The sequence below is a fragment of the Triplophysa dalaica genome, chromosome 14, assembly GCF_015846415.1.
Source record: "Triplophysa dalaica isolate WHDGS20190420 chromosome 14, ASM1584641v1, whole genome shotgun sequence".
In the NCBI taxonomy this organism is placed as follows: domain Eukaryota; kingdom Metazoa; phylum Chordata; class Actinopteri; order Cypriniformes; family Nemacheilidae; genus Triplophysa; species Triplophysa dalaica.
The window spans coordinates 15,786,653-15,813,611 of NC_079555.1; the positions used below are offsets into that span (position 1 = coordinate 15,786,653).

The following is a 26,959-nucleotide window of genomic DNA, read 5'->3' on the forward strand; positions in this document are numbered from 1 at the left end:
GTGGGAAAACGAGAAATCCAAACGATGCCTCAAGCAGCAGAGAAAATAAGAACATGAGGGTTGCATGAGCCAGCCTTGTCCTCAGGCTCACCACCGTCTTCTCGCCCTCTCACTCCTTCTCTCATTTCTTTTCAGTTTTGGGTGGTTCTTCCATGTCCACTTGGACTACCTCTGCTGGGCTAACTTCCACAGAGAGTGTCTCCTCTCCCTCAACCCGTGGAGTCATGCGGATGATCACGGTGCTGTCGGTGGTCTCTGACACCATGTCGTCTTCATCTGGCACACGAGGGCGGGGAATCGGTGAACGCCGGTGGATGGGAGAGGGAGGAGGAAATGGACCCGTAGAGGTGCCACAGGAAGTAGAAGTGGATGGCTGAACGAAAGAGTTAAACAAGAAATGACAGTTTTTGAGATGCTGGTTGAATGTGGTTGAAGAAAGGTCTTATGCAAACCTTACGAAAGTACGGTAAATACCTCCAGCGTTGCTCCTTTATAAGTCTCCTTCAGCTTGGTGAAAGTCTGTCCGGTGGCTACTTTTAATGCAGCTTTAAAGAGTTTGGGCGTCTCTGGACGTGGAGGGATAACCTCACCCGTATCCTTAACCTTCTCATCTGGCTTCTTGTCCTTGGTCAACATCTTCCTACGGGAGGAGACGAACACACAGAAACGTAAATCATGAAACCTGAAAAATGGTCACCCTACATTACATTGATGACAGGAAGTAGTATGCTAACATGTTCCCTGTTACCAGGAAGCCCAATCGAATTATTAGATGACATCAAATTTCATGATCACTTAATGCATTTAACACACGGATACTTTGCAGAACATTGGACCAATAGGTGAAAACAAAGCAGAAATAGATTAAGGTCTGCATAACTGTGTTAACCTTCATCATCCCAATTACATCAAAACTACTGTAGACACAATATTACACTAATTCTGAAACATTTCCCAACCAATTAAACAGAAAATGAAGGGAGAAGGGATAAAGAGAGTGAGTGTTATGAGAAACACAACAGAAATGGAACAGAGAAGGAGATGTCTGGTAAACAAAGCTAATGGCTAGCACTGTAGAGATCTGTGAGTGTGATACAGAGCTGTCAATGGCTCAGTCAAAGCGCTGCACTGGATTTAGCATGTGTGTTCGTGTATTAAAGGATTTCTGGGGCTCTTGGTGAAGGTTTGAGCTCCGATCCCCTCACTTGGCCTTCTTTCGCAGAAGCTTCTCGGACTCGGGGTAGTGCACTAAGATCTCGGCGAGGTCTTTCTTATCCAGGATGAAGAGGTTAGCAAAACCGTGGGCTTTCACGTTAGCTGTTCGTCTGTTTCCACCACCACCTGCAAGCAAACTGCAGGGGACAAGACACACTTTCAAAGCTAGTCACTTATAAGTCAATGAACTTGTAACTGTGATAGAATAGTTTCCTCCTATCCCTTTAACGGGTCTACAGAAAGTACAAATTACTTTACAATTCTGTGTTTTGTAAAATAAAAGCGTAAAAGCATATCTGGGTCTCTGATATTGACTCACCTGATTTCCCCAAACACAGAACCAGCTTTCAAAGTCACAAACACAATCGTCCCATCAGGCCCTCCCACCACCTGCACCTCTCCGGCTTTGATGATGTACATCTCCCGGCCGATCTCGCCCTGACCATCACAGCGAGCGGTACAAACATCATTTCCAAATGCTAACAGATAAAAGAGGCTTTCATGCTGACTGTTTGATGTGACCTTAACTCAATGTGCTTTGTGAATCTAAAAATCAAGGGTCAACTTCAAACATATCACCGACAAATATATCTATTTGGGTTCTAAATATATTACAACAATGGAACTGAAGTGTAAATTCTAGTTATATCGCTCACCTTTTTACAAACAGAGTCTCCTGGAAGATACACCACAGACTTGAGTCTGTTTAGCATGTCAAATATCATCTGTCTGTCACATCCCTGCAATGAAGACAATTTTTGATTTAAAACCGCTTCTGATGGTTTTTTATCATTTTTGGTCTGCTAGGTTGATCTTGGTCAAACGCCAAAAACAAACTTGACCACTAAAAACTGGAATGACCTGATTTAGAGCAGATTGAGTAAATCAATCAGGGTCTGCTGACCTGAAAGAGTGCGACTTTACTGACGATGGCATAGTTGACATCTGCAGCGATGTCTAGACGCATCTTATCAGGAAGCTGTACGAGCAGCTCTTGCTCATCTGAAGACACACATACCAACCTTACATCACACTCTTAAGACATATGTGGATGCAGGTAGATTTTGCTTACCCAGCATGCCTTGCGACTTCCAGGTGTAGTCGTACCAGGTCTTGACTCGGTTTTGCACCTCCCGTGGGATCTTGTAGGAGCTCATGTATTTCACAGTGCTGTCCACACAGTGTCTGTAGTACGCCTCACCAGCTGTGGCAGCTCCAACAACATCTCTCATCTACACACATACAGACGTGAATGCAGACAGACACAATTTTAAATGGAGTCAGTAGATACGATGGTCCTCTTAATAGTAACAGCATTCCTGTGGCTCAGTGGTTAGAGCATAGCGCTAGCAACATCAAGGTCATTGGTTAAAATTAATAAAAATGACAAGAAATTCAGATTATTGTAGTGTACAGAATTATTAAATACTACCATTATTGTTAATAAAAATACTTTACAACAACTGCAACAATTATTTCATTATTTTTGGATATTGTTGAACAACGGTAATGAAATTACTTTTTGCATTACATTTCAAGAATTTATTGTTGATAAAAAAATTAACAAATCTTCAAGTTTCTAAACAAAAGCTTAAATTCTCTGGAAACAGTTAAGAGACCATTCCAAAATTATATATTTTTCTGAATTCACTATTTATAGATATGTATTTTAGGAAAAAATATAATTTTGGTTTTATTCTAACTACTAACAATATTCCTCTGATATTGTTGATCTTTTTTTATTTGCAGAAAACTGGTCAAAATAACATAAAAATAGCATAAAGATGCAATCGATTTAGATTTCAAATGCAGTTCAAATTCATTTAAACAACAATACTCAAGTTTTACATGTATTTAAAAGTTTCAAAAAATCTAATTTGAAGACATTTCACATGTCTTGACATTCTCTTTCACATTGCAGTTGGGTGACTTGATGTCACTACTAATGTTTGCTTTTGTTAAAACTCAACAGACACTGGACTGGAATCTACAGCATGCTCTCACCTGACCAATCATAATGGAGAAAGCGAAGACTCCCACAAAGTAGTTGACAAGCTGGAAAACGATTTCAAAGACAGTTGTGGGATCAGGCAAACCTCCGATGGTGATCAGAGTCTTCACGGCAAAGTAGTAACAGCGTATATAACTACAGAACACACACATATTGTTATTATACACTGTTTGTTATTTTGGGTAGGCTATATAGTTTTGGTTAAATATGTCAGCTCACGCATTTCCTTTTCCATTATAAACCCATTTGGTTGAGCCAAGACCTTCATAATCAGAGCCCCAGTAGAAAATACAGGCATTAATGTGCAGAGAGTAAAGAAGGTAAGCGCTTGTCCGTATTACCCTAAAAAGAGATGTTTCATAAAGACATATTTAGAGCGATAAAGCAAAGCTACAAATAATGAAAAGAAATAATTCACCCGATTTTTTTATTTATGGATGTATGTGCTCTTTTGGTTTCACAAGTTGGGACCAACATGCTGTAAAAAGAACCATTTACACCTTTACTTCAAAAGCTGCTTAAAATGTATAAGTTAAATCAGAGTCATTTCAATTAAAACTATGTTAAACTCACTTAAAAAAGAGATCCAGTTTCATTTTGTATACATTATCAAAATAAGTTAAAACTAGGTTTAAAAGTCAGTTTAATGCAATTGACTAAAGCCAACTTGAATGATATAAATGAATGCATGTTGGTTTAATATTTTACAGTAAACATATTGAGAAATCTTTTTCATCTTTGCCTGTGTTAGACTGAAAAAATTAAAAAAAAAAAAACATTTTTATGTAAACAGTTCTTTGTAGAGGCAGTAACTGTGTGTTATAATGCCCTCTGGTGGGTGTCTGTGGTCTTACCTATAAATGTAAGCTTTGCTCATCACAGCTTCCAGTCGATCATTGAACTCAAAGAATGCATGGTACTGCAAGAGCGCATAAAGTTTACATTTAATCATAGAATAAGTTTGTGTACGTATCAATAGTGTGTGTTTGTGAGAGATCTCACCTTTAAAAGACGAGGAAACCGCAACACTGATTTGACACCTGTGAAGAAGTACAGGAGATCCAGAGGAAAGAGACTGATCACATCCATCTGAGACAAGAAAGCATAGAAAAAAGCATTCAACACAATGTAGAAAGCAACTTATATTGAAAAGCATTATAATGTTATGCAGAATAATGGCATGAGGTAAGGATGTGACCTTAAATCGTTCTGTTTGCATGTAGTGCTCTCTCATGTCCTTTGGGTCACACTGAAATGCACAAAACAGACAAAATGACACTCAATCATCAATTGACAATAATATATGTATGAATGAATAAACCCAGTAGATAATTTGTTTAAAATAAAGACAGTTTTGCGAAAATTACTGGTTGTCAAAAATTTGTAAAACATTGCCATAGTTAATATGGTAAGCTACACCTCGTAGGACACATGTGTGGACTTGAGAGGAAACTAAGAGAACTAGAGTGAGAGAGAAAGATCTGTGATGGACAGATCAGTGATCGAGTCCACTAATTTCCTACACATGCTCACCACGACATCCCCTCCTCTCACAAATTGCAGTCTGGGCTGAAACACAAGGATGTCCAGAATGTAAATGGTGTCACAGAGGTAGTCCATCAGGAGCCACCAGTATATGTTGTCAGGGGTCTGGTACGGGAAAACCCAGCGCACCGGGATGAGCCAAACATTCCAGTTCCACGCGATCGTCACGAAGAAGAGCCACACCACATAGATCAGATCTTCGAAATAAAAGATCATACAAACACTGATACAGAGTGTCGTCATGCGTCTATGAATGTTATACAGGGCCAAAGTGTTCAGGTGGCTAACATTAGCAATGGTTTCTGAAGACCAGAATTTTTGTTCTGTATTTATTTGAAAATAATTGTATAATAATTTTTAATTGTAAATAAAGTATGGTAAATACCAGTTAAAATATACCAACAATCTTTTTTAAAGAAAAATTTTAAGCAACACATGCCATAAACCTGTCCAGCTCTATTTAATATAAATTAGGCTATTCATCTCATAGTCAAAACCACGAAGCCTACCAAAATTTCACGAAGGATCGAATTAGTGAATCGTGTGTACTATATTGTAAGACCAGGGTGTAAGACCCTGAATATAAGACGATGCTATTATCCCTGTATGTTTCCAAGAAAAAACACTGCCTTATATTCGGACGAATGTGGTCCTTCAGGTGATCTCACCTGTGTAGGGGTCAATGCTGGATGGGAAGCGAAACTCCAGTATGCTTCTGAGCCAGTCAGGAATCTGAGGCATTTTTAACTGGGGAACTTTAAATGTGTGACCCATAAACTCATAGACTTGTTCCTCTTCTTCCTCCTCTCCAGCAGCTTCATCTTTAATATCCCCAGAAGGTGGGGGTGGTGGTGGTGGGGCGTCACCGGGCTTCTTGGCTGGAGCTGAGATTGGAATATAATGTGTTTGAGCTGAAAAGTATGTGATTTCTGCACCACTAGTGACAAAAAATGTGAAAAACAATGATAATGATCATGATCAGGTTTAGACTGAACGGTGTACTCACATACTGATGGGCTCTCTTGATCAGACTCATCTGGGTCGGTCAGTTTCTCTTTCGCACGGTCTGTTCGCTCCTTAAATAGCTTGACCAGCTCCTGTAGACGCTCGTTCACAACTATACTTCTCTGACTGGCTGCAGACACAGGGCGCTCAAGGCCTCTACAGGAAATGATGTCATAACAGAGGAAACTATGTCACCATGATCTCTACAATCATTGATGTCGAATTTCGAACGAGAATAGACATCTTTTTTTATAAAGGGTGTTAACTAATATAAAAAATGTTTGCTAAGGCTTTATAAAAAAATCGGGAATATTTGGTTTTAGTGTTAAACTCACTTGTCTATACCGAGTAGACCTTTTGGTTCATCCACATCCTCCTGGGGAATCCTTTTGAATCACAGGAGGGAAATTATTTTTGTTACGTTAATAAACTGGGAGGCTGTACACTTAATAAATTTATGGGATACTACAACTTAAACCCTGATGTACTGTAAGAGGCTGGTTTAGACCTTGTTCCAAAATGACCAGTTTAAGACAGAACAAGGTAAGGTAAGAGCAACTTACTCTGAATCCAAAGATTTGCTGTGAGTGTGGAGACAAAAACATAGGTTTCAGTGCAAAAATGCTTTTAAACAGGGTTTACGGATTTGATTAAACACAGACCTGTGAGGGGTCAGGTTATGTACTGGAACGTTGAGGGTCATTGAATCTGTCTCTTCGGCCACAATAATTTTGGGAATTGTGATCTCTCCCTCCTCCACATCCTCCACCATCAGTTCTGGATTCACGTGGATGCATTCTGAGAGGACACACAATACACTGTAAAAATCCTGTAAAGAATTTAAATTTAAATAACATGTTTTCCCTGTTTTTCTTGTAAACTTGCTGTCTTTTCTGTAAGTTCTATGGTTTTAAGAGTAAACTGTAAACAAAATGTTTTTGATCGTATTTAAAAAAAATGACAAGTTCTGTAAAATTACATTTATTTTCACATTATACATGGAAAACTGTTAAATTAAGTTTCTTTACAGGGTAGAATTTATCACTGTTACACACTCATATTTGTTTGAAAATGAAGATCGTCATTATGTCCAAAATGGCTTACTTACTGTATTTATACACTATATAGTTCACTTTTCCAAAAAATTCATCTATTACGCATGACACAGTTTGCTAAGTGTAAAGATAAATAAAAATGGTCACACTTTGGATTAGGGTCCATCTCTTACTATTAACTTTGACTTTATAAGGTTGTTTTTAGGTTTAGGTATTAGGTAGGATTTAGAGATGTAGAGTAAGATCAGGCTTTAATGCGTGCTTTATACATACTAATTTGCAACCAATAGGCATGTTAATGAGCAAGTAATTAATAATGAATTTGTGTACCATAATATAAAGTGTAACCATAAAATAGTGCCAGTAGTCATTGTATGACATGAAATATGTCAGAACTTCCCAAACTTTGGAGACAAAAGGCCCTCCAAAAGCATACCAAAAAAAACAAATGCTTAAGGGTTTATGTTAAGTATGTGCACTACCATACAAATGTGTAAACCAAATTCTGTTGATGGTAAGATGCTGTAAAATGACATAAAGCCTTGTGCAATAATAACCTGTGAGCACATGCAATAAATGAAGTAAATAATGTAAACATTCAGTTTGCAATCAAAACCTTAACTCTTAACTTTTTTAATGCCTATTTACAAATTTTGATTCACCCTATGCCACTCTCTGCAATACTGCTTCAACCCGTTTGGGAAGCACTGAAATGATGTCCTACTGTAAATGACAGAAACTACTCTCAAAACCAGATCTGACTGTTTAGACTGACAGCACAAATTAACACAGCACAGCACAGCACAGCACAGCCTAACACAGTCGACTCTGTTCACCTGAGAGATTTGATGGCTTTGTGATACTACACTGGACTCAAATACAAAATCATTTATATGGCACTTTGGCATGTACGGAATACTGAAAGGCTGAAAGTGGGTCTTGAGTGTATTTTTAGCACTAAATCCACTATCTACAGGTTCTACAGCGTGCTGCTGATGTGCTCTATGTGGGCTCTAGATTTTTGAGGTGGAGGAGGAAGTTCTGGAAGCGCTGGTGGGCTTGTTTGGGTAGCTGCGAGAGCTCCTGGCACAGCCGCTGAAGGTCAGGGGACAGAGATGGCAGCTTGGACAGCCTAATGTTATTCTGTTTCAGATGCTGGATGAAGTTGTTCAGGCACTGAGAAGCATGTGGGAAGCGAAGAACCCAGTTCTTTACACCAGAACACCTAGTGGATACTGCAGGCACGTAAACAGCCAGTTCAATAGATACAACAAAAATCACTCAATGTAGCCCATTTGGTCTTCATTTCAATTAAACATATCTAAATATCCTTGATAAAGAAATAAAAGAATGTAGTGAAAATATACAGGAAATGTTGCAAATAATTGTATTTTTATACTCTGTCATAAAAGGTTTAAAGGACCAATGTGTAATTTTCGGGAGGATCTATTGACAGAAATGCAATAAAGTATACATAACTATGTCTAAGACTAAGACCTTGGATAATGCAGCGTTATAATTTGGGCTATTTCTATCTATATACAACGCAGTTGTATGTTCCCCTCACATGGAATTCACCATGTTGTTCCTACAGTAGCCCTAAACGGACAAACTGCTCTACACAGCGAGTTTCGTAAAAACATGAAATAATTCGGTAATGCAAAAACGTGACGACATCTTAATCCTCTCTCAACCTCCTTAGTGCTTTGAAAGGGAGGGGTAATGTGAGCCATTGGTTGCAATTCGTAACCTGACCACTAGATGCCACTATAGATTACACAATGGCCCTTTAAAAATAATTACAATTTGATTTCAGAATCTTGTGAATTTGTTCTTCTGTTACATGGACAGGAAACGTTAAATGACCTGACTTTGTTTTCTCTAGGTTTTAAGGAGAGATTGTGGTAAAATTAATTTGTAAAGAAGTTATAATGTAAATTACATATATTTAAAAAGACAAGACTGACCTCCACAGCCTTCTTCAACAGTTTCCTCTTCCTGCAATACAAAATTAATTTTAATAAGATTTCAAAAAATGACAAACTCCCCAAGTCTCTAATATTTCTGCCAATTTTCAATCTCCATAAATGTTTTATTGCATGTTGATAATTGATCAAAGTAATTTAGTGACTACGTGACAGCTGTGCAGATGTTAGGCTATACTTAATTAAATATTAATGTATTCAGGTGAAGCTTTATCTTTTGTCTTAGGCTACTTCTAAAATGATTTTGATCCTTGTTGTATCCAGTTTGCGTTCTTTTATAGTGCCCAAAATCATTTTTATCTCATAAAATGATGAATTACTTCCTTATTAAAGGTTTAAGTTCTGAAATGAAAAATGCAAGTGTACTCAAAAACAGTACATTACAATAAACAGATTTTTTTAATATGTCTTTCAATTGTCAGTCTAGCACTGCAGATAAATTAAACATCCATGTTACCTGTTGAACATGAGCAGGAGGTGAGGATGTGGCTGTCTCAGGTTGGGTGGTGACGGGTTGAGACGCTGTATCTGTTTTTGACGTTTGGGGTGGTGCTATGGGACTGTGGGTCATCTGATCTGAAGCCTCAGATTCATGTGGGGATGGCTCTGCCGGGCAGACGTCCACCATGCACCTGAACAAGGGGTTTGATCGGGAGTGTACAGTAGTCATGGCAACACAACCAGTCAATCACAACCAGTCAGACACCTGCAGGTGATCATTTATCTCATGGATTATGACCATAATCCATTATGATTGGCCATTAGATTTATTCAGCACAGAAAAATAAATTGATAAATGGGTTGCGGGGGTTATATGTTATGTCCAGCTTTCACAATTATGAGTCATGATGTTATTTCAGGTATCTCAAAGAACGGTTTATAAAATTGCCAAATTACTAAAAAATTTGTATTGTATACAGCTATGAATTACCAAAAAAATACACTCTCAGAGCAGCATGAATTTTCATCTTAAACATACTACCCCATGCTGGCCTGACATACCTCTTTATGTCGACACTGTTTGCAGGCGATGGCAAATCGGTGGCAAAAACATTAATACAACATGCACACTTGAGTTTAATGTAATTTAAAGCGTGCGGCAGGTCTAAATCTGTCATCTACAACTAGAAGTGCTCGACCTAAAAGCTTTTTTGGCCTCAAGCTTCAGCTGTGTTGGTTTTTGAATAGGATGGTATATAGTATTTTTATGAAGAATGGCAGCATGAAGACGAAAAAAGCTTCTGCCAATATCTCCACTTTACCACGTATTAGATGAAGTTTAGGGTTAGGATTTAAATCTTCCTTATAGGCTGTACCATGAGTTTTTAGAAACAAAGACATTACATTTTTAAATATTCAGTTTAAAGATAATTTGTTCATTAAGTAATTTTTTTTTTTAGTTAATAAAATAATTAATTCTTTCATATATATAAATATACTGTGTATATATATTAAAATTAGTGATATTCAATGATTATCGTGAATACACACTATACAATTAAACAACCCTGTGAATATCCCAATGATCTGAAAGAGTTATTAAATGGTTGGTTAAGTTTCCTGAAAATGTTTTTATAAAATCTGAAAGAGTTTTGATTCACTTCTGTTAAACAGAAGTGGAAAATATTGAGAACATGGCCTCATTGTTTGGCCGTTTAAATTTATTACTACCTAATTTTACTACTAATTTATTTACCGCGAAAAATACACGGAAAACCATCTAAACCTATTCAGAAGTGTTCTCTTAAAGTGTTCATGTTGCTAGCAATAAGTAATATAGATTTATATCTGAGAATATAATTTATAATAATATTTACAAATTATATTGCAAAATGTTTTATCTGATTTACTCATGATTCTCAATATTCTAAATGTTTTTAAATGCATAGAAACATAGTAGTCTCTGTATGATTGATTTATTCGGTTCCTATAGAAGTTTTTTTGAAAAAAAGCTAAAAATGATGTGCTGTCAACTACCCAACTACAGGCCCCCAGCACTGCTGTTTAAGCTCAGGCTAGAAGCTATTCGCTGGTAAACTCTGCGTATCAAGTCTTACTCTGTGATCTTACTATCCTCATTCTCTTCCTCACTCTCTTCATGGAGCGGCTGTAACCTGTACGGCAAGCCAGAGAGGTCAAACAGCATCTCAGCTGACACGCAGTATATACAGTAAGAGTAATAACGGCAATCATATGATCAGTCATAACATTCAATCTGCTTTAAAGTGGCAGCGCTGAAGGGCTAGAAGCTATGGAAACAAACAGGTGGAGAAATTCCATTTTATATGTAATATGAAAAGGGCAATGCAGGATGTAAATTAAAATATATATCTGTATTTAAATGTACAATTTTCATATCTCATGTGCAATGTTTGATTCAAAATTAAAATAAAAATTCAATTTACATTTTTCATTTCAATATGATGGGCCAAATTACTCAACTAAACTATATAGTTATACAGTATGTGACCATGGACCACAAAACCATCCATATAGTATAAAATCTGTCTTACTGAGGAGGAGGTAGCTGGCTGTCTTGCTAAGGTAAACCCTCATAAAGCCCCTGGCCCGGATGGTTTGAGAGGTTGGGTCATTTTATGGTACATTTACCAACTTAAAGGGTTTTTTACTAGATTATTTCAGATCTTGCTTGACACACACAATGTCATTCACCTGGAAGAGAACCACAATCATCCCTGTGCCTAAAAGCACCAACCCCGTATCACTTAATGATTCTTACCAGCATTTTAAATAAATGCATGGAAAGGGTTGTGTTAGTGCGTCTGCCAAATTTCCATTCGTCAGACCCATTGCAGTTTGCAAATAAAGCACAGAGAGGCACTTAGGATGCTATTTTAACTCTGCTTTACATGAGCATATTCAGCTCCCTGGTGCTTTTGCCAGAATTGTATTAATTGTTTTTAGTTCAGCTTTTAATACGGTCAGGGTTGACATTTTATTAGATCGATTATTAAGACTTGATACCAATGGGCACCTTATGTTGTGGATTAAGGTCCTTCTCAGCCTCTGTTCAGGGTACCATGTCAGAAGATGTTATTTTGAACACTGGAGTGCCCCAAGCCTGTCGATTGTCTCCTGTATTATTTTCCATGTATCTTAATGGAATGCAGATTGGTGAAAGTAATATTACCCTACCTAAGTATGCAGATGACATGTCTATGATTTGTTTTATGGTCAGAGGAAAGGAGGATTTAGAGAAGGCTTATTTCGAGAATATAGACCGCCTTGTGGGATGGGGAAAGCGCTCTGTCACTTGTTGACTCCACTAGAGAAGGGCAACCTACATGTCAGCTGGTCATTATTTGGGGGCTGACATGTTGAGTTTGTGAAGAGCTTCAAATATAATATTATCATAGACTGTAACTGTAAGTTTTATTTCCTATAACATCACCTGCTGGTATGGGCATCTGGGGGCTAACTCACAATGAGGCAGCTAGTGGAACTGTACACAAATCAGACAAGAAAGAAAGCCTCACAAATAGCTCAAAATCTCATCCACCCTCTTCAACATGAATTTGAAAAACGACCTTCAGGTAGACGGTACAGGGTGCCCATGGCAACTAGTAATATTTTTAAGAAATCTTTTTCCATCTGCCTTTATTTTATAAAACAAATGACCCGTATCAAGTTCTAAGCTAAAAAAATGCTTTTGTATGTCTGGTGTGTTTGCTGTATTGGACTGTGTAGTAAAGTATATTGGTGTTATTTTTGTATTTGTTGTTTTATTGTGAGGCCAAAGATGAATTTCCACATGTGTGGGCAATAAAGATTTTCAATTCAAGTTGCACAGGGATATTTTTTAGCAACAGTCAATAAAACAATGTATGGATCAGAATTATTGCTTTTTCTTTAAGATCATGTTCCATGAAATTTCCTTCAGTAAATATATCAAAACTTTTTTTGTGAGTGGATGCAGCAAAACGCAATCAAAAATTGACGAAAACACGCCTATAAACTTCACGCGTTGTTGCCCACTCAATGATCCTCTGTAAGTATTGTATGTGTATAGGGCTATGTTGGAATCATGGTGGTCAAGTTAAAAAAGCGTATAAATTGACAAAAATACATGCTGCATTGCCAGTTTGCACATTACATTTAATTGGATAATTGCACCTTGTTTGATTTTATAGGAAGCGGGGTCCAAAATTACCTTTTTTTAAACTGGCTTTTACAAAGTCCTTTGAGACACTGAGATAAAAGTAATTAGAAAATGTAGAAATCCCAAAAGATTTTCCTTCTTTCAAAAATGGTTTGTATATTGTATATAGTTACTGTTCACATTAGAATTTGATTTAAATCATACAGTACAGTATATGAAATTGCAGTTTGGAATGTAGTTACCAGGCCATAGTAAAGTTTTGTTAAGACATTAATATTCAAGGGGAATTTGGTGCTTGGTGAGGGTAAATGTTGGACCATGGCAGGAAGCACTGATCGAGAGCGGCAGGGAGGGGTGACACTTACTCTAGGTCTTCTTCAATTTCTTCCTCCTGGATATTTGGCAGTCTTGATGAAACAAACAGTGAACAGGTGAATTCTGAACACTGTAAGCATGTTTATGTGTGTGTGTGTGTGTGCGTGTGTGAGAGCACCCACTTTGGTCGCAGATGTTATCACACCCCCAGATCTCATATCACACCAAAGGTACACAGAATAGGCTGATGGAAGGGTTTATCACCGGGACACTGTGTGTGTTGTGTGTTTGGTACTTACTGATCCTCACTGTCCTGTTCTTCATCTTTGAGCTCTGTTATGATCTGTATGGGATGCTCTTCCTCCAACTGTCTGATGGCCAACTCTGCAGCCTGTCGGGCCAAACTCTCTGCCATACGAGCTGCCTCCATGCGTTCCTGCTGTAGTCTACACATAAAATGCAGAAAGAATGTTGGTATTCTTGCAGTGTGGATTCTTTACCAAAATAATTCCATGACATTCTTTTTTGGAATGATTGACTCTGACCTCTCCTCTATGTTTGCTATGGCAGCCTCCTCCGCTTCTTTCTTGATGCTCTCCATAAGAGGTGTCCAGCGCTCTGTCTGGGTCTCTGCATTCTCCTGCTGTTGCATGGCCAGCACCTGTGGCAGGATGTTGGGCAGCACCTTCTCCTCACACTGGATGTCCCGTCCAGAGCCTTGTTCCTTCTGCTGGTTCTCCCAGTCTGAGTCCACCTCCTCCAGCACCATATCACATGGATCCTGCAGGATGCACACTGTCCCGGAACAAGAAAACAGCAGACAAGTCATCTCCATAGATTTAGATATGTCAAAAGAAAGGGTTTTACAGGCTTGTCATTGCGGCCAGAGCAAATAATGTAAACTTCATTGGTGACTGACAAAAATGAAGCATGGTTTAACTACAGTATAGTTACTCTACACGGTTGCCAGATAAGCGTAAAATAATCAGCCCAATGGCATATCAACTCTTTCCCAAAACTAGCACTGTGTCCTAAGACCACTGTCAAACATTACAAATAATTTTGTCCTTAAAATCACAGTAGTAATAATCATAAACACTCTCCTTAAATGAATAACTTCATCCTACTTTAAGATTGATAGCTGATGAACAAAATCCTACAATCCACCTTGAACCCACAAAATAAAAAACATCTGTAACCGTAGCCCTTTTTCGCTGAAAAACAGTGGACCTGGCAGCCAGATCTTTTTGTTTTATTTGTAATAAAATCATTGCACCCACAAATTTATCGTTCTTTTTTTGTAGTATACAAATAATATAAATGTATATGCGAAAAAAATGGTATATATTTTGTAAATATTTTGTATTTTTCTGAAGGTGTCTTTTAAATTGACAGCATTTGACAAAAAGAACAATTAAACTATGTTCCCTCGCCCCCGGATATCCGGTATAAAAGGAAGACAGCGTGCAGCATTCATTTACCTTTTGTTCTTCAGAGCAATCGCTCATGACTAAAGAACTTAAACTAAAAGCTTTAAGACAAATCTGACCGTTCCACAACCGACGGTGGCAAACCGTCCAGATCCTCAGTCACGTATTCGGAAACGATGTGTGACGATGATGAGATGTCGCTCGTAGCATCGGAGGGAGACTTGTTGGCATCCGACGCTGAAGACTCCGAGCTCCCCCTCAAGGGGGTTGAGCTCAGGAGGAAGCAGAGGTTGTTGCATGGTGAAGCAGACCGTCCCCCTGCTCAGTCCTTGGGAGCTTGAGAGCTGCCCACACTGACTCGGTGGCTACTGAGGACGGTCCGTCTTGGCTACTCGATCCAGATCGCCAGAAACCCTTCCAGGTTCTGGGCATCCTCTCCACCTCGGTCAGAGGCAGGGAAGCCTCCGTACTTTGGGCAGAGGTTGCCACCCTTCTGGCGAAACAGGCATCGAGTTTGTCCCTCAAGCCAAGATGTTCAGCGGGTTTAACAGCCCATACTTCATCGTTCTCAAAAGACATGGCGGGTCGCGCCCCATTCTAGATCAGGATTTGTTCGTGGCAATCGACCTGAAGGACGCTTACTTTCATGTCCCGATCCTCCCTCGACAACGGCCGTTCCTATGGTTCCCGTTCAAGGGGCGGGCATATCAGTACAGAGTCCTCCCTTTCGGTCTGTCCCTGTCCCCTCGGATCTTCACGAAGATGTGGTGACAACGGATGCCTCCCTGCAGGGGCGGGGTTGCAGTGTGCAATGGGCACGCAGTAGAGGGGCACTGGACGGGCCCCCGCCTACGCTGGCATATCAATTGCCTAGAGTTGTGGGCTGTGCTACTTACACTTAGGAGGCTACGGCCTTTCGTGCAGGACAAGCATGTGCTGTCCGCAGCACTACAGCCGTGGCGTACATCTCTCGTCAGGGTGGCTTACGCTCATGGCAGATAGAAGGGGATATCTGTCATCAAACAGAGACTGGCATACTGGATCATGGAGGCAGAGGCGCCTCTCTGGCAGACATTTGTAGAGATGCGGGTTTGGCTACGCCCAACACCTTCGCAAGGTTTCACAACCTTCGCGTAAATCCGGTGTCAGCCCACGTCCTACGTGCAACATGTAGGACTGGTATCCGAGGGTGCGTATTCCTGCGAAAGCACCTTCCCACCCTCCAACCCAAACACATGGCTAAGAACAAGTATCCCATCCACCTCCCTTCTTATCCAACCACTGGTTAGAAAACAGGCATTCCATCCATCACCCCCTGGGGGTTGGCTGGGCAGAGCAGCCTTCCCCCTTAGGCCGGGAGAACATATGAACTATCAGAGATAGCTCTAAACGGACCTTGTGCTACCGGACATCTGTAACGACCCCCTCCGAGGGCTGTTCCGTCTGATGTATCCTCACGAGTTGGCTCCCACTCCTGGTAACCCATGACCTTCCCCAGGTGGACCTCCACCTCGCGGTTAACTACTCAGTCCGCACGTTCCATGCAATCTCCCCCAAGGGCAAGACCATATCTATATCCACTATTTCCTCCCCCCGGGTAGTTAGTGGCCTCTGCAGTGCATCCCTAATTAAGGAAGTCGCGCTCACCCGGTGTAAACCCGATCCGCCAGTAGAGAGCTTAGGCCTCCGTCCGTGAAAGGTTACTGGTCAGGGCTGTACCCATCTTTCTCCAAGAAAGTACTGGGACCCCCGACCATCACACTGGAAGGTTACAGTCTCGTGAAAGCCTCGTTCTGACACGCCCAGGCCTGTTACCGTCGCTTCGCTAGACATTGTGACACGATACAGCGTTGTGGTGTTTTTCATAGGAACCCCATCTGTCGTCTCGACACAAATTTCCTTCGCCAAATTTCATTGGCCTCTTCTATAGTAGTCAGAGTTGATTTGTTCTCAAGGGCGAACCCCATCTGTCGGCCTCACACAACATCTCGTTCCCTCCATCAGGGAACTGAGGTTACAGACGTAACCAAGAGGTTTAGACTTGCTCGACTGAAATAAAAGGGACATTTCTACCCTTTATGTTTTGATATGCTCAACAAGCATTTTAATAATTCATGAAAGTCTTTAAGCTACTTATCAAAGCTAGAATCATCTCACAGATATGAACTGATAGAAATACATTGTAATTTTATAAAAACAGCATTATACAAATGTATTTCTCATCTGAAAACTCCAGAAACAATCTGCTTTTCAAAATCATTTATTTATTAATGATTTCGTACAGCAAACAGAATACGGCAGCTGCCTGTGCTATATTAGCTTTCATTTTTCACAGATAAACAGCAGAGTAAATCAACATCACTACACACCATTAGAATGTTCCACTTTATTGTTGTACATTGTCTGACATTGATGAATCATCTTCACATCATGCAGTGGCTTTGCTAACATGTTAAACATGATACAATCAGGTTATGGGCTCTCCGTTGTGAAGCAAACATATTAACTGTTGCCTTTTAAAGCAAGCAGTGTAGATATTGGCAAAAGCAAAAGTGGCATATGCCCTCCCTCCGAAATTGTGTACTGTGACAGTTTATGTACTGAATTAAATAAATCACCTACTTTGTTCTACAGTAATATAGTATATTAGCTGATGCAGTATGCATACATTCCCCATGTTGCATAAACCCACCATACATTTATCGTCATATATCCTGTATGTTGGTTCACCTTAGACGTACTATAAACGCCAGCTGTTTGAAATTCTTTTTATATATTTTCTATATTTTAAAGGAGAAGCCCGGCTCACAATTTTTCAATATTTTTAAATAAATCACTTTTTTTTAAGTGGTGGTTTCAGCTCCAGTGCCCGCATGGGATAGAAAAGTGTTCATCAGATGCATACTTAATCTCGACAAAAGCATTAGACCATCCGGGCATCCAGGTTTTGGACATAATACTGATTTCGCATATTCATTTTTACATACTATCCCTTACAGGATATTTGCATACTTCAAGCAATTATTATGTAAACTAAAGGGATGTTCAAGTATGTTTTTCAGGTATATTTTATGTAGCAAGTATACTAATGTGAATGTACTAATAGAATACTTGTAAGTGCACTTAAGATACTACTTGTGACTAGTATTGGCCCAATTATACTTTTAAAACACTTTGAATGTATCAGTGGTAAGTTTTTTTACTTAATAAACACAACTATAATCCAAGAACACTTAGAATATTATCTTTTGATCAAATATATTTTTAGAGGTGTAACGGAGTATGTGTAAGGTATGGGCCAATGGCAGTATACAGTGAGTTAAGTATAGTTAGGTATATTTCTGAGAAGGAAATAAGAAGTAGATAACAAGTATACTTTCCTATTTTCAGTTTTAAAGACGTATGCTCATGGCACACTTGGATACTGAATACAACTAAACTTCTTATTTGTAAGGGATAGTATGCAAGTGATTTTGGATGCAGAGCATTTATTTATTGTTTCAAGTACAACTTGCTTTTTAGCAGTACATTGTAAACTCTGACTGGGTAACTGTCATGTTTCATTGATATAGCTTAATTATCAAAGTACTAAACAAACATTGAGCTCACTGGTAACATTTTACAATAATATGCTATTTGTTAACAATTAGTTATAACAAGGCTTGTTGGAATGCTTTTTTTCTGATTGGCCAGTCGCGCCATTTGCAGGTTCGTTATTCCCAGATAACAACCAGTTAAAACTAATAACACATGGTAACCTGGATGCAGCAAATAATTTTGACTGGTTTTTTTGACAAATTAAATAAAAAAAAATCTGTTTTATTTATCATGTGGCAAGTAGCCATATAATGATGTGATGATTTGGGTCCGGATTTGGGACTTATTTCTGCAATAATAACAGCTGCCAGTACATTGTCCCTTATTTAATGCATTAGCTAACATGAACTAACATTGAACAATACTTCTACAACATTTTTTTAAATGATGTCATGTTATTTTTAGCATTTACTTTAATACATTATTAAAATCAAACGTTGTCACTGTTAACATTAGTTAATGCACCATGAATTAACATGAATAACTGTATAGGTTGTTTGCACAAGACGTCACGGCACAGGGTGAACTGCAGATGGAGGGCATCAAGTGATTTTCTCCATAGGAATTCACTATCACAAACTCAAAAAACCTCAGTTGGGCACTTGGTGCCATCCATCGGCACTTTGAAAGTCATCAAAACCGTGTGATTGCAAAAAACTATTTGCATGAACTATAGACAAGGATTAATAAATGCTGAAAAACTAAATTGGTCATTGTTAGCTAACATTTGCTAATGCATTTACCAATGTTAACTAATAGCATCTTGTTGTATTGTGTTACCAGCGCACTTAACGTATAGCTAATAGAAACTAGCAGGCATGTTTATATGAAAATGTGCATTGTGCATCATAGCTGCTCAAAACATTGATAGGCGTGTTTTAGCTCTACTGAACTCAAGAGCGTTTGGGTTTGTCTTAACATCTCTTGCTCTCTCTCTTTCTGTGTGGAGGTCATGACTCTCCCAGTCTTCTTCTCCTTTTGTTTAGGGGGCTTTAGAGACCTTCTCCCCTGAAACAGAAGGAGAAGAGGAGCTGAGTTAGAGTTTCACCTCCATCCTACAAACGAGCATAGAGAAAAAACATCTCATCCTGCAGTCATGTAACCAAACTGTCCATGCACTTCAGTCTGCAACTCCTAAATTCAGATCGTATCAATCGCAACTTTCGCGAGAGTCACCAGGATGTAAAACATCATATATTGTACAATAGGTGTCTTCGTGTGCTGGAAGTAATAAGAAATAGTAAAAAAGTAACAAAACTTACCATTTTGAGTAACATCAGAGCTCTCCTGCAAATAAACACGATGACGATGGTAAATCAAACAAACATGGTATAATGTAACGTATGAGAAGTGAGAGTGCGACTTACCTCTTTTGGTTTCAGTACGGGTTGTGGCACCATACGCCCGAAGCCCTGCACAATCCAGCCGACCATTCTGTAAAACAAATGAAACATGATGCACAACTTCAGATTTGTCCTACAAATAAAAGACTAGACTAAAAAAAAGAGTTATTGAGAGTTAATGAGCTAAACTTACCCCCCTTTCGATTCCTCAACTACATTTGGGGGTTCATAAGTTGCAGGTGCAAGAGCAGGTGTGGGCGCAGATGCTGCAACAGGTGCGGGTGCAGGTACAGATGCTGGAACAGGTGCAGGTGTGGGTGCAGGTGTTGGTGCAGGTGCTATACATCAAAACACATGCAGAACATTCACGAAAAGCTCAACCTAGTGATCTTAATTTCATTCTCAATAAATAAGAACAGGTGAATCATACTCGATGCTTGTTTGTAGGGTGTCACAGGAGCAGAAGCAGCCTTCAGGAATGGAGTTTCTGAACTTGAAGGAGGACCTAGATTAATTGGAGACTGAGGAACCACCTTCTCAAAACCTTGTTTGATCCAATCTATGACTCTAAAAAAAGAGAGGACCATATGGAAATAAAGCAATATTAAAGTGTGCTCTAACACAGAACTGAACATTACATTTATGTTATGGCAAATAAATGATAAACATTAAAGATTGTCTCCAAAAATTAAAAAGTGAAACATTACACACAAAAATCGATAGATGTCAAGATGCTAAACTGAAGAATCACATATGTAAAAGAAAAACAGGTTCATATAAAATATGAAGGGCTTGCAGTACTTTGGAGAGAAGGGTCTGTTAACTGCATCTGGCTCTTCATCAGAAACGATTTCCACCACAGGAATATGAGGAAGAGGCTCGGCATCTGATCAATACAGAATCATCACATCATTAATCCAAAGAACTATTATATATTCATGGCAACGTACTATATAAATCGGTAACGCAGAGACTGGATTTACCTTGAAGGGCTTTTGACTCACCCACCTGTGAAGAAAAGGAAAACACAAAGAAAAAGCAAAGATGTTTTCATTTTAGATCATTTTCTTCTCATATTAGTTATGTCATGCACTGTTTATTTGTAAAGGTGTTGTGATTGAGCTCGTTTGGAGCGTGTGAAACAGCAGAATAATCCGAGTTTGACTAGTAATGTTATGTTTACTGGATAAATCAGCATGTCATTTCCTGTTGTTAAATGCCATGCATTCTACCAAACTAACTATTTTGTATGTAAATAAAAACACAGAAGACACTTCCCAAACTATTTGTTGGGCCCTTAAAGGAATAGTTCAGCCCCAAAATGAAAATTCTTTCAGCATTTATTCAACCCCACGTTATTCCAAACCTTAAGACTTTCTTCTGCAGAACACAAAAGAAGATATTTTGAAGAATGTTGTTTAGCAAACAACATTGACCCCCATTGACACCCCTTAAATATGAACACATCTCCTTATGTGCTCCGCAGATGAGAGTCATATACAGGTTTTGAACGTCATGAAGGTGAATAAATGATCCAGAAATTTTAGGTGAACTATCCCTTTAAGGGGTGTCATTTTCATGCACTGTGATGATCTGAAGCGGCAGTAAAGTAGTTTCACGGCTGTAGGCAATGCAAGCAACTATTGACATGGATGGCAATGCTAATTTTTAATAACAGAAGTCATCTGGAGTTAATTGAACTGTATTGAATTGACATGACAATAGATTCAGCTCGTACCTATTTAAAGCAATCTATGCAAGCTTGTCTGCAGCAGTCAGCTTGTTTGCAGCTTTAATAAACTGTAACAGCGGAAAGTAGGACATACTGTATATGGAGTATGACCCTGTTAAAGCTAGCTCAAAAACACTTTACTTACAGGAGGATCCACTTTAACTGCTGGAACAGTTGCAGTCTAAATGAAAATGCAATTAAACTCTCACAGAGCTGTCAATGAAACAGGTGCCTGTGAAACCAGGAAGACTGTGCTGGGAAACTAACTCCATTCTGGGGGATAACATCTGCTATTTGCAAGAAAAATTCTGAAAAATGCTAAGATATCGTATTCAAAATCAATCTGTGCACAATTATTGCACGACTTATATAAAGTGACATTGAGATCTCTGCATTTTTCAATCAGATTTTAAAAACCTCTTTGGAATAGTTTATTCATTAATTTTGCACTCAGGAAAATGTAATATGATTTATTTTTTATGTCAATTTATTAAATATATTACTAGTCCAAAACTGTAATGTGCTTAAAAACAAATATGACGACAACATTCACTTAAAATTGACGCATTTCAAAATGTAGGCCTATGGGACGATAACATATCTTTATTCGTGTACGTATTTGAATAGTGTATAGTACGTATTTGAATAGTGTTTGAATAGACATTATTGTGATTTGTGACACAATTTCATCTTTACTAAACTAAACAATTACTGCAATGCAAACCACTAGATGCAAATATAAGACACGACACGAAGTTGTGATTTGGTGCTGTTTGTCTTTACCTCAGTGGTCACCTCTGGCTCTGTGTGGCCCTTGTATTTCTCATCTGGCTGTGGAACCACTTTTCCCAATCCATGCACAATCCATCCGATCATCCCAGTCTTGCTGGAAGAATAAATAAATCAAGATGAATTAATTGTTGTTAGGTTACAACAAGTGAGAATATACATTCAAGTAGGCTGATTTGACCTAAACAAACACTAGGTGGCAGCATCGTGGAGTAAACCAACAAATCCAACTTTGCGCAGCAGACAAATGCCAAGCAGTAGTCTAAGATAGCAAGACAATGAAACATCCATGTCCCTAGATTTTAATTCGTCACTTGTTTGATGATTTTTTTGTTCCTTGAAAGTCAAACTGCTATGACATGCCAAACTTCATCAAATCATGCAACAGAATGTTTGCGTTTGCTCTAGCTGGTAAAATTGAAAAGCTGCTTTTGCGCGTGCGGCATGCCGAGAGCAGTTCATGCTGGTCTGCAAGCACAGCATGGAGCACAATGTCAGCCACAGCCAGCGTGAGCTCACTTACTCATCTGATGGGTTACTGGCATCCACGATACAGCAATGAAACAGGTGTAGTGCTCATTAAAATATTCATTTTGCAGCAAATACAGGCACACCACAGACACGTATAGATAAAAAACAAGTTTTCTGAATGTGTGAACATGAGTACAATAAAATTAATTAAAGTTATACCTGTTGCTCTCTGCATTTTCCTCTTGCTGTTGAGCAGTGATACAAAAAGAAACAGGTCAACAAAAATACATACTTTATGTCCACGCTTTTAGCAAATTGGTCCAATTTTTGATTCTTACTTTTGCTTTGAGAAGTCATGAGTTGACCTAAACAAACTCTACAATTCATGATGTAGGCCTACATTTATATCACTGGTAACCATTTACAGAAAGGTTGTATAATGTGCACCATTAGGTAACATTATAGGTATCAAATGCATTAAACATAAAAAAGAAAAAACAACATCCAACAATAAAAGATTTTTCAAATGAAAAGTTCACTTAAAGATTATAAATATTGACTTCCTTTTCTATGGGAATTTTAAACCAAAATGCTATATGTTGAAGCTCCAAAAAGAACACACATCCATCATTAATATGCCATCCATAATAATAAACAAATGACACCAGTGGGTTATTAAATGTCTTCTAAAGCAAAACACTAGGTGTGAGTGAGAAAACGATGAATATTATTTAGTGAAACTGAAACCCAACTAAACACAAATAGCACTAACATAACAGCACAATGATAACTTTATAGCCATTGGTTCTCGCTTGTCTTACTATTTGTATTTTAGCTTGTTTTTTTACTATAATATTTAAATATACTATTGTTAATTTATACAGTTTGTTATTATTTTTAAATAAAATCCGATTACAGTCCCGATGGAGGTACCTTAGCTTCATCGTTGACCGGTTTAGAAGTGTTTACTGGCTGAGGGAGAGCAGTGTTAAAACCGTGAGAAATCCAACTCAAAACCCCACTCTGAGAACTAGAGAGAGAAACATAGAGGTAATGAGGTCTGTCAGGACCTTAAACACACATATGGTACTATACACACTCACACAACCATTACCTGTTCTCCTCTGAGACCTCCTCCTTTGGCTTGGCTGGGTAAGCTTCTGTAGAAAATGAAAAATGAATGAGCAACATTCTCGGGTCTGTATTTTTCTGTGATGTGGTGCTTCTGACTGGTCGTTGATCAAAGCTGAAGTCAAATGTGATGGACTGTTACCTTGTTTTGCTTCCTCTTTTTTCCCTGTGTCCTGTGAAGCAATATAGAAAATGTGAAGATATTTTAATTCTGACAATAATTTCTCTTATACAATTACATGCACACACTCACTGTTAAAGTGGGATTTCCCTCTTCTCCCAGCTTCCCAGGAGGTTCTGGGGGCTGGGGAACAACTTTCACCACCCAGCTAAACATGCTAAACAAACAAAAGAAAGAAGTTAGAAAACACAAAGAAAATAGCTTCTTTAAATCTTGTTTGACATTACAGGTTTAAATTCTCTGTGATTCAATCTGAATGTAAGAATTTTATTAGTTTTAACCAACACCCTCTGATTCACACATTATTATAAAGAAAACATGATTTTAATGAGTGGAGCTTTTTATACAAACAGGACAGGGCAGGACAGAATTGTGAAGTTAACAAATTGTAATTCCATAAAATATTTTTTTGTCAATTTCTGTTTTCAAGAAAGCACCAATGGATGTGGTGAAGCACTAAGGTCTGCTCCATTATGACAAAAATAATAATCACAATTAATGTACCCAATGTTGACATTTCAATTATTTACATGATTACTTGTTGACTTTGGAATTTAAGTCAATATATAGATAAATTATGAATAAATAATTAAATTACTTGTTAATTAACACTGAAATAAAAAATACTTGCAAGCAATAAAATATGCTTACATTTAAATGTTTAATAATTAAAAAAGAATGAGACAACCCTTGCAAATAATCATTGCAATAATGTTTCAACTCAATTATTTTGTTTTCATAAATCTTGCAAGCCAACATTGAAATTGACAATCGATTTATTAATTGCATAGCCATAAGGATTGGGCGAAATATTGCTTATTAGATATTATCGAGATAATTGTGCTGAATATATAAAATGACTGAATATTGTGAATATTGCTTATTTAATCAAATTAACATCATTGTGTCAAAGATTGCACCAATAGGCCATTTCACTCCCCATTTAAACCTCACGAGACGCGCAAAACATTACATGTTATTTTCAAAATGGCAAAATCAAGCAACAGAGGTATAGAAAAAACACTGGATCAGTAGATGAATTAGTTCCCAAAGAATACACAAACTGTAATATGGGGATGGTTGGATTTTCAGAGACTTAAAACCTTCATTAATTAACATAACATTAAAGAAAAGATAATGAGATATCAAATGAGAAGTGAAATCGCTGGTTTAATTCCTGAAAGAAGCCAGCAGCCAAGATCTATATTAATATTGTTCCTAAACACCTTCTAACATCACCGCTTTTTAGCAGAAACACACTCTGCCTGTCCAACTTGTTCAACTTGTATTTTGTACTTTGGTTTTATACATTTTATAAATGATATTTACAAGACATACATGGTTTCACAATGTTACATTATTCATGATTTTATGGTTTGACCCAATAAGAATGTTCTTAATATTGTATGGGTTCCTGTCACTCTTAATCACTGATAAATGTCTTTGACCCTAATCTTTCCAGGCTTGGACACCTGTGGAAATAAACTTTGCCATCTGTACCTGTCTGTCTATCCTGTTCCACTTTACACCTGAGGGGAGAGACATGTGTCTGTGAGTGTGTTGTGGATTTCTCCCTCACTATAAATTCTCCATTGCAGGTCAGTCAGTAAACAAAACACGCTCATTGAAACTACATCACAGTGTTGCTAAACCAATGCTCCACCAGCTGAGCCAGAGACATCTCAAATCCAACACACCACGACTTTGCATAAACACCTTACAACTACACAAAATACACAACTTCAGGTGACATACATAACACAGAATAGTCTAAAACGTCTAGGAGCAGATGGGAGAGATGTTAGTACTGATTAACTGCTAGTCAAAACAGCTGTCTGGAGGTTTAAACAGGTTGACACTTGTGAATATGTGAGGAAATGAGCTGTGACCGGCTTCAGCTCAGGCATTAAACCAAAGAGAAATCTCAAATACAGTGTATTCCCCATAAACCTTTTTGTGGAGTCACTCAATTGGAAATTCAATTGACTTTGATTATGTACAGAAGGATGAAAGTGATAATGAAAATAAAGATTTTTTTCATAAAAAACTAAATTGCTTCAGTGTTTTTGTTATTTAAAAAGCACTAAACTACCACAGAATTACTTTTGGACCAAATACTACTAATCTATATTGAAAAGAACAAGTCAATAATATAAGAGCCAACAAGAATAATATTACTCAAATCTTTGTCAATCAAATAGACAAGAGTCTTACTTTTTCTTGTTTGTTAAATCTTGCTATATATGATCATTTACCTGTAGCGTTCAGAAGCAGACGGTCATTCCAGAGAACGGCTGCAGGGCTCAAGGACAGACAGGTGGGGAAGTGGAGGGATTATCCGTGAGAAAGCTCAACTAACTGGATTAAGCTCTCTCCGGCAGGGATGGAGAGGAAGGACCTGGTCTTGGACTTCATTAGCCTCACAGAATCCATCTTGGAGTTCAGCCCACACCGAATGACAGGGACGGGTCCAGAACAAACAGGTACTATTGCCAAAACGTCTGAAAAATAAAAATGTATGATTGATGTTGAAGGGGAGTTGGGAAGGCAGATTTCAAGCTTGTGTGATAAACAAGCTTTCTTATAATTTTGTTTAAAAAGAGAGGGTGCGCAGAACACAATAGAAGATATTTTGAAGTGTTTGAAGGATGTTGGTAACCAGACGACACTGGCCCCCATTGACTTCCATTATATGGACACAAACCCCCTAAGAAAAAAGTATCTTCTTTTGTGTTCCACAGGTAAAAAAACTCATTGGAAGGTTTTTAGAATGACATGACAATTTATAAAGGATCTTTTTAAGGATAACCTGTATAAAAAGGTAAATCAAGTATAAACTTTCAGGTGAGTTTGCAGGCAACATCACTGCATTACTTTTGAAATCTCTTTTCTGAATATAGATTTGAGTGTTATAATGTAATTTGTCTGGTCTTTGGGGGTTCGTAAAACAGACTGTAATATTATAAACTATTCCAGTGGGTCTGCAGCTACTCTTCAGACACCGTGACTATCTCAGCCTGGTGCCGCTGCTTCC

General features: G+C 38.2%; 1 protein-coding gene across 1 annotated transcript; it reads right to left on the bottom strand.

Moving 5' to 3' along the window:
- Positions 1-24,081, bottom strand: cngb1a (cyclic nucleotide gated channel subunit beta 1a). The gene is given in 38 exon segments (XM_056766880.1): positions 1-373; positions 475-640; positions 1,206-1,352; positions 1,535-1,653; positions 1,872-1,955; positions 2,120-2,217; positions 2,288-2,447; positions 3,220-3,361; positions 3,446-3,568; positions 4,081-4,145; positions 4,229-4,315; positions 4,425-4,475; positions 4,760-4,968; positions 5,440-5,655; positions 5,778-5,932; positions 6,112-6,162; positions 6,340-6,357; positions 6,439-6,574; positions 8,799-8,829; positions 9,274-9,448; positions 9,819-9,833; positions 10,874-10,930; positions 13,302-13,343; positions 13,551-13,697; positions 13,797-14,046; positions 19,541-19,565; positions 19,646-19,712; positions 19,815-19,959; positions 20,052-20,188; positions 20,423-20,499; positions 21,342-21,373; positions 21,495-21,534; positions 22,137-22,239; positions 22,833-22,858; positions 23,547-23,643; positions 23,728-23,761; positions 23,881-23,917; positions 23,998-24,081. Coding segments are annotated over 38 exon segments (3,900 nt in total). The 3' UTR covers positions 1-121.
- Positions 24,082-26,959: the final 2,878 nt, after the last annotated feature.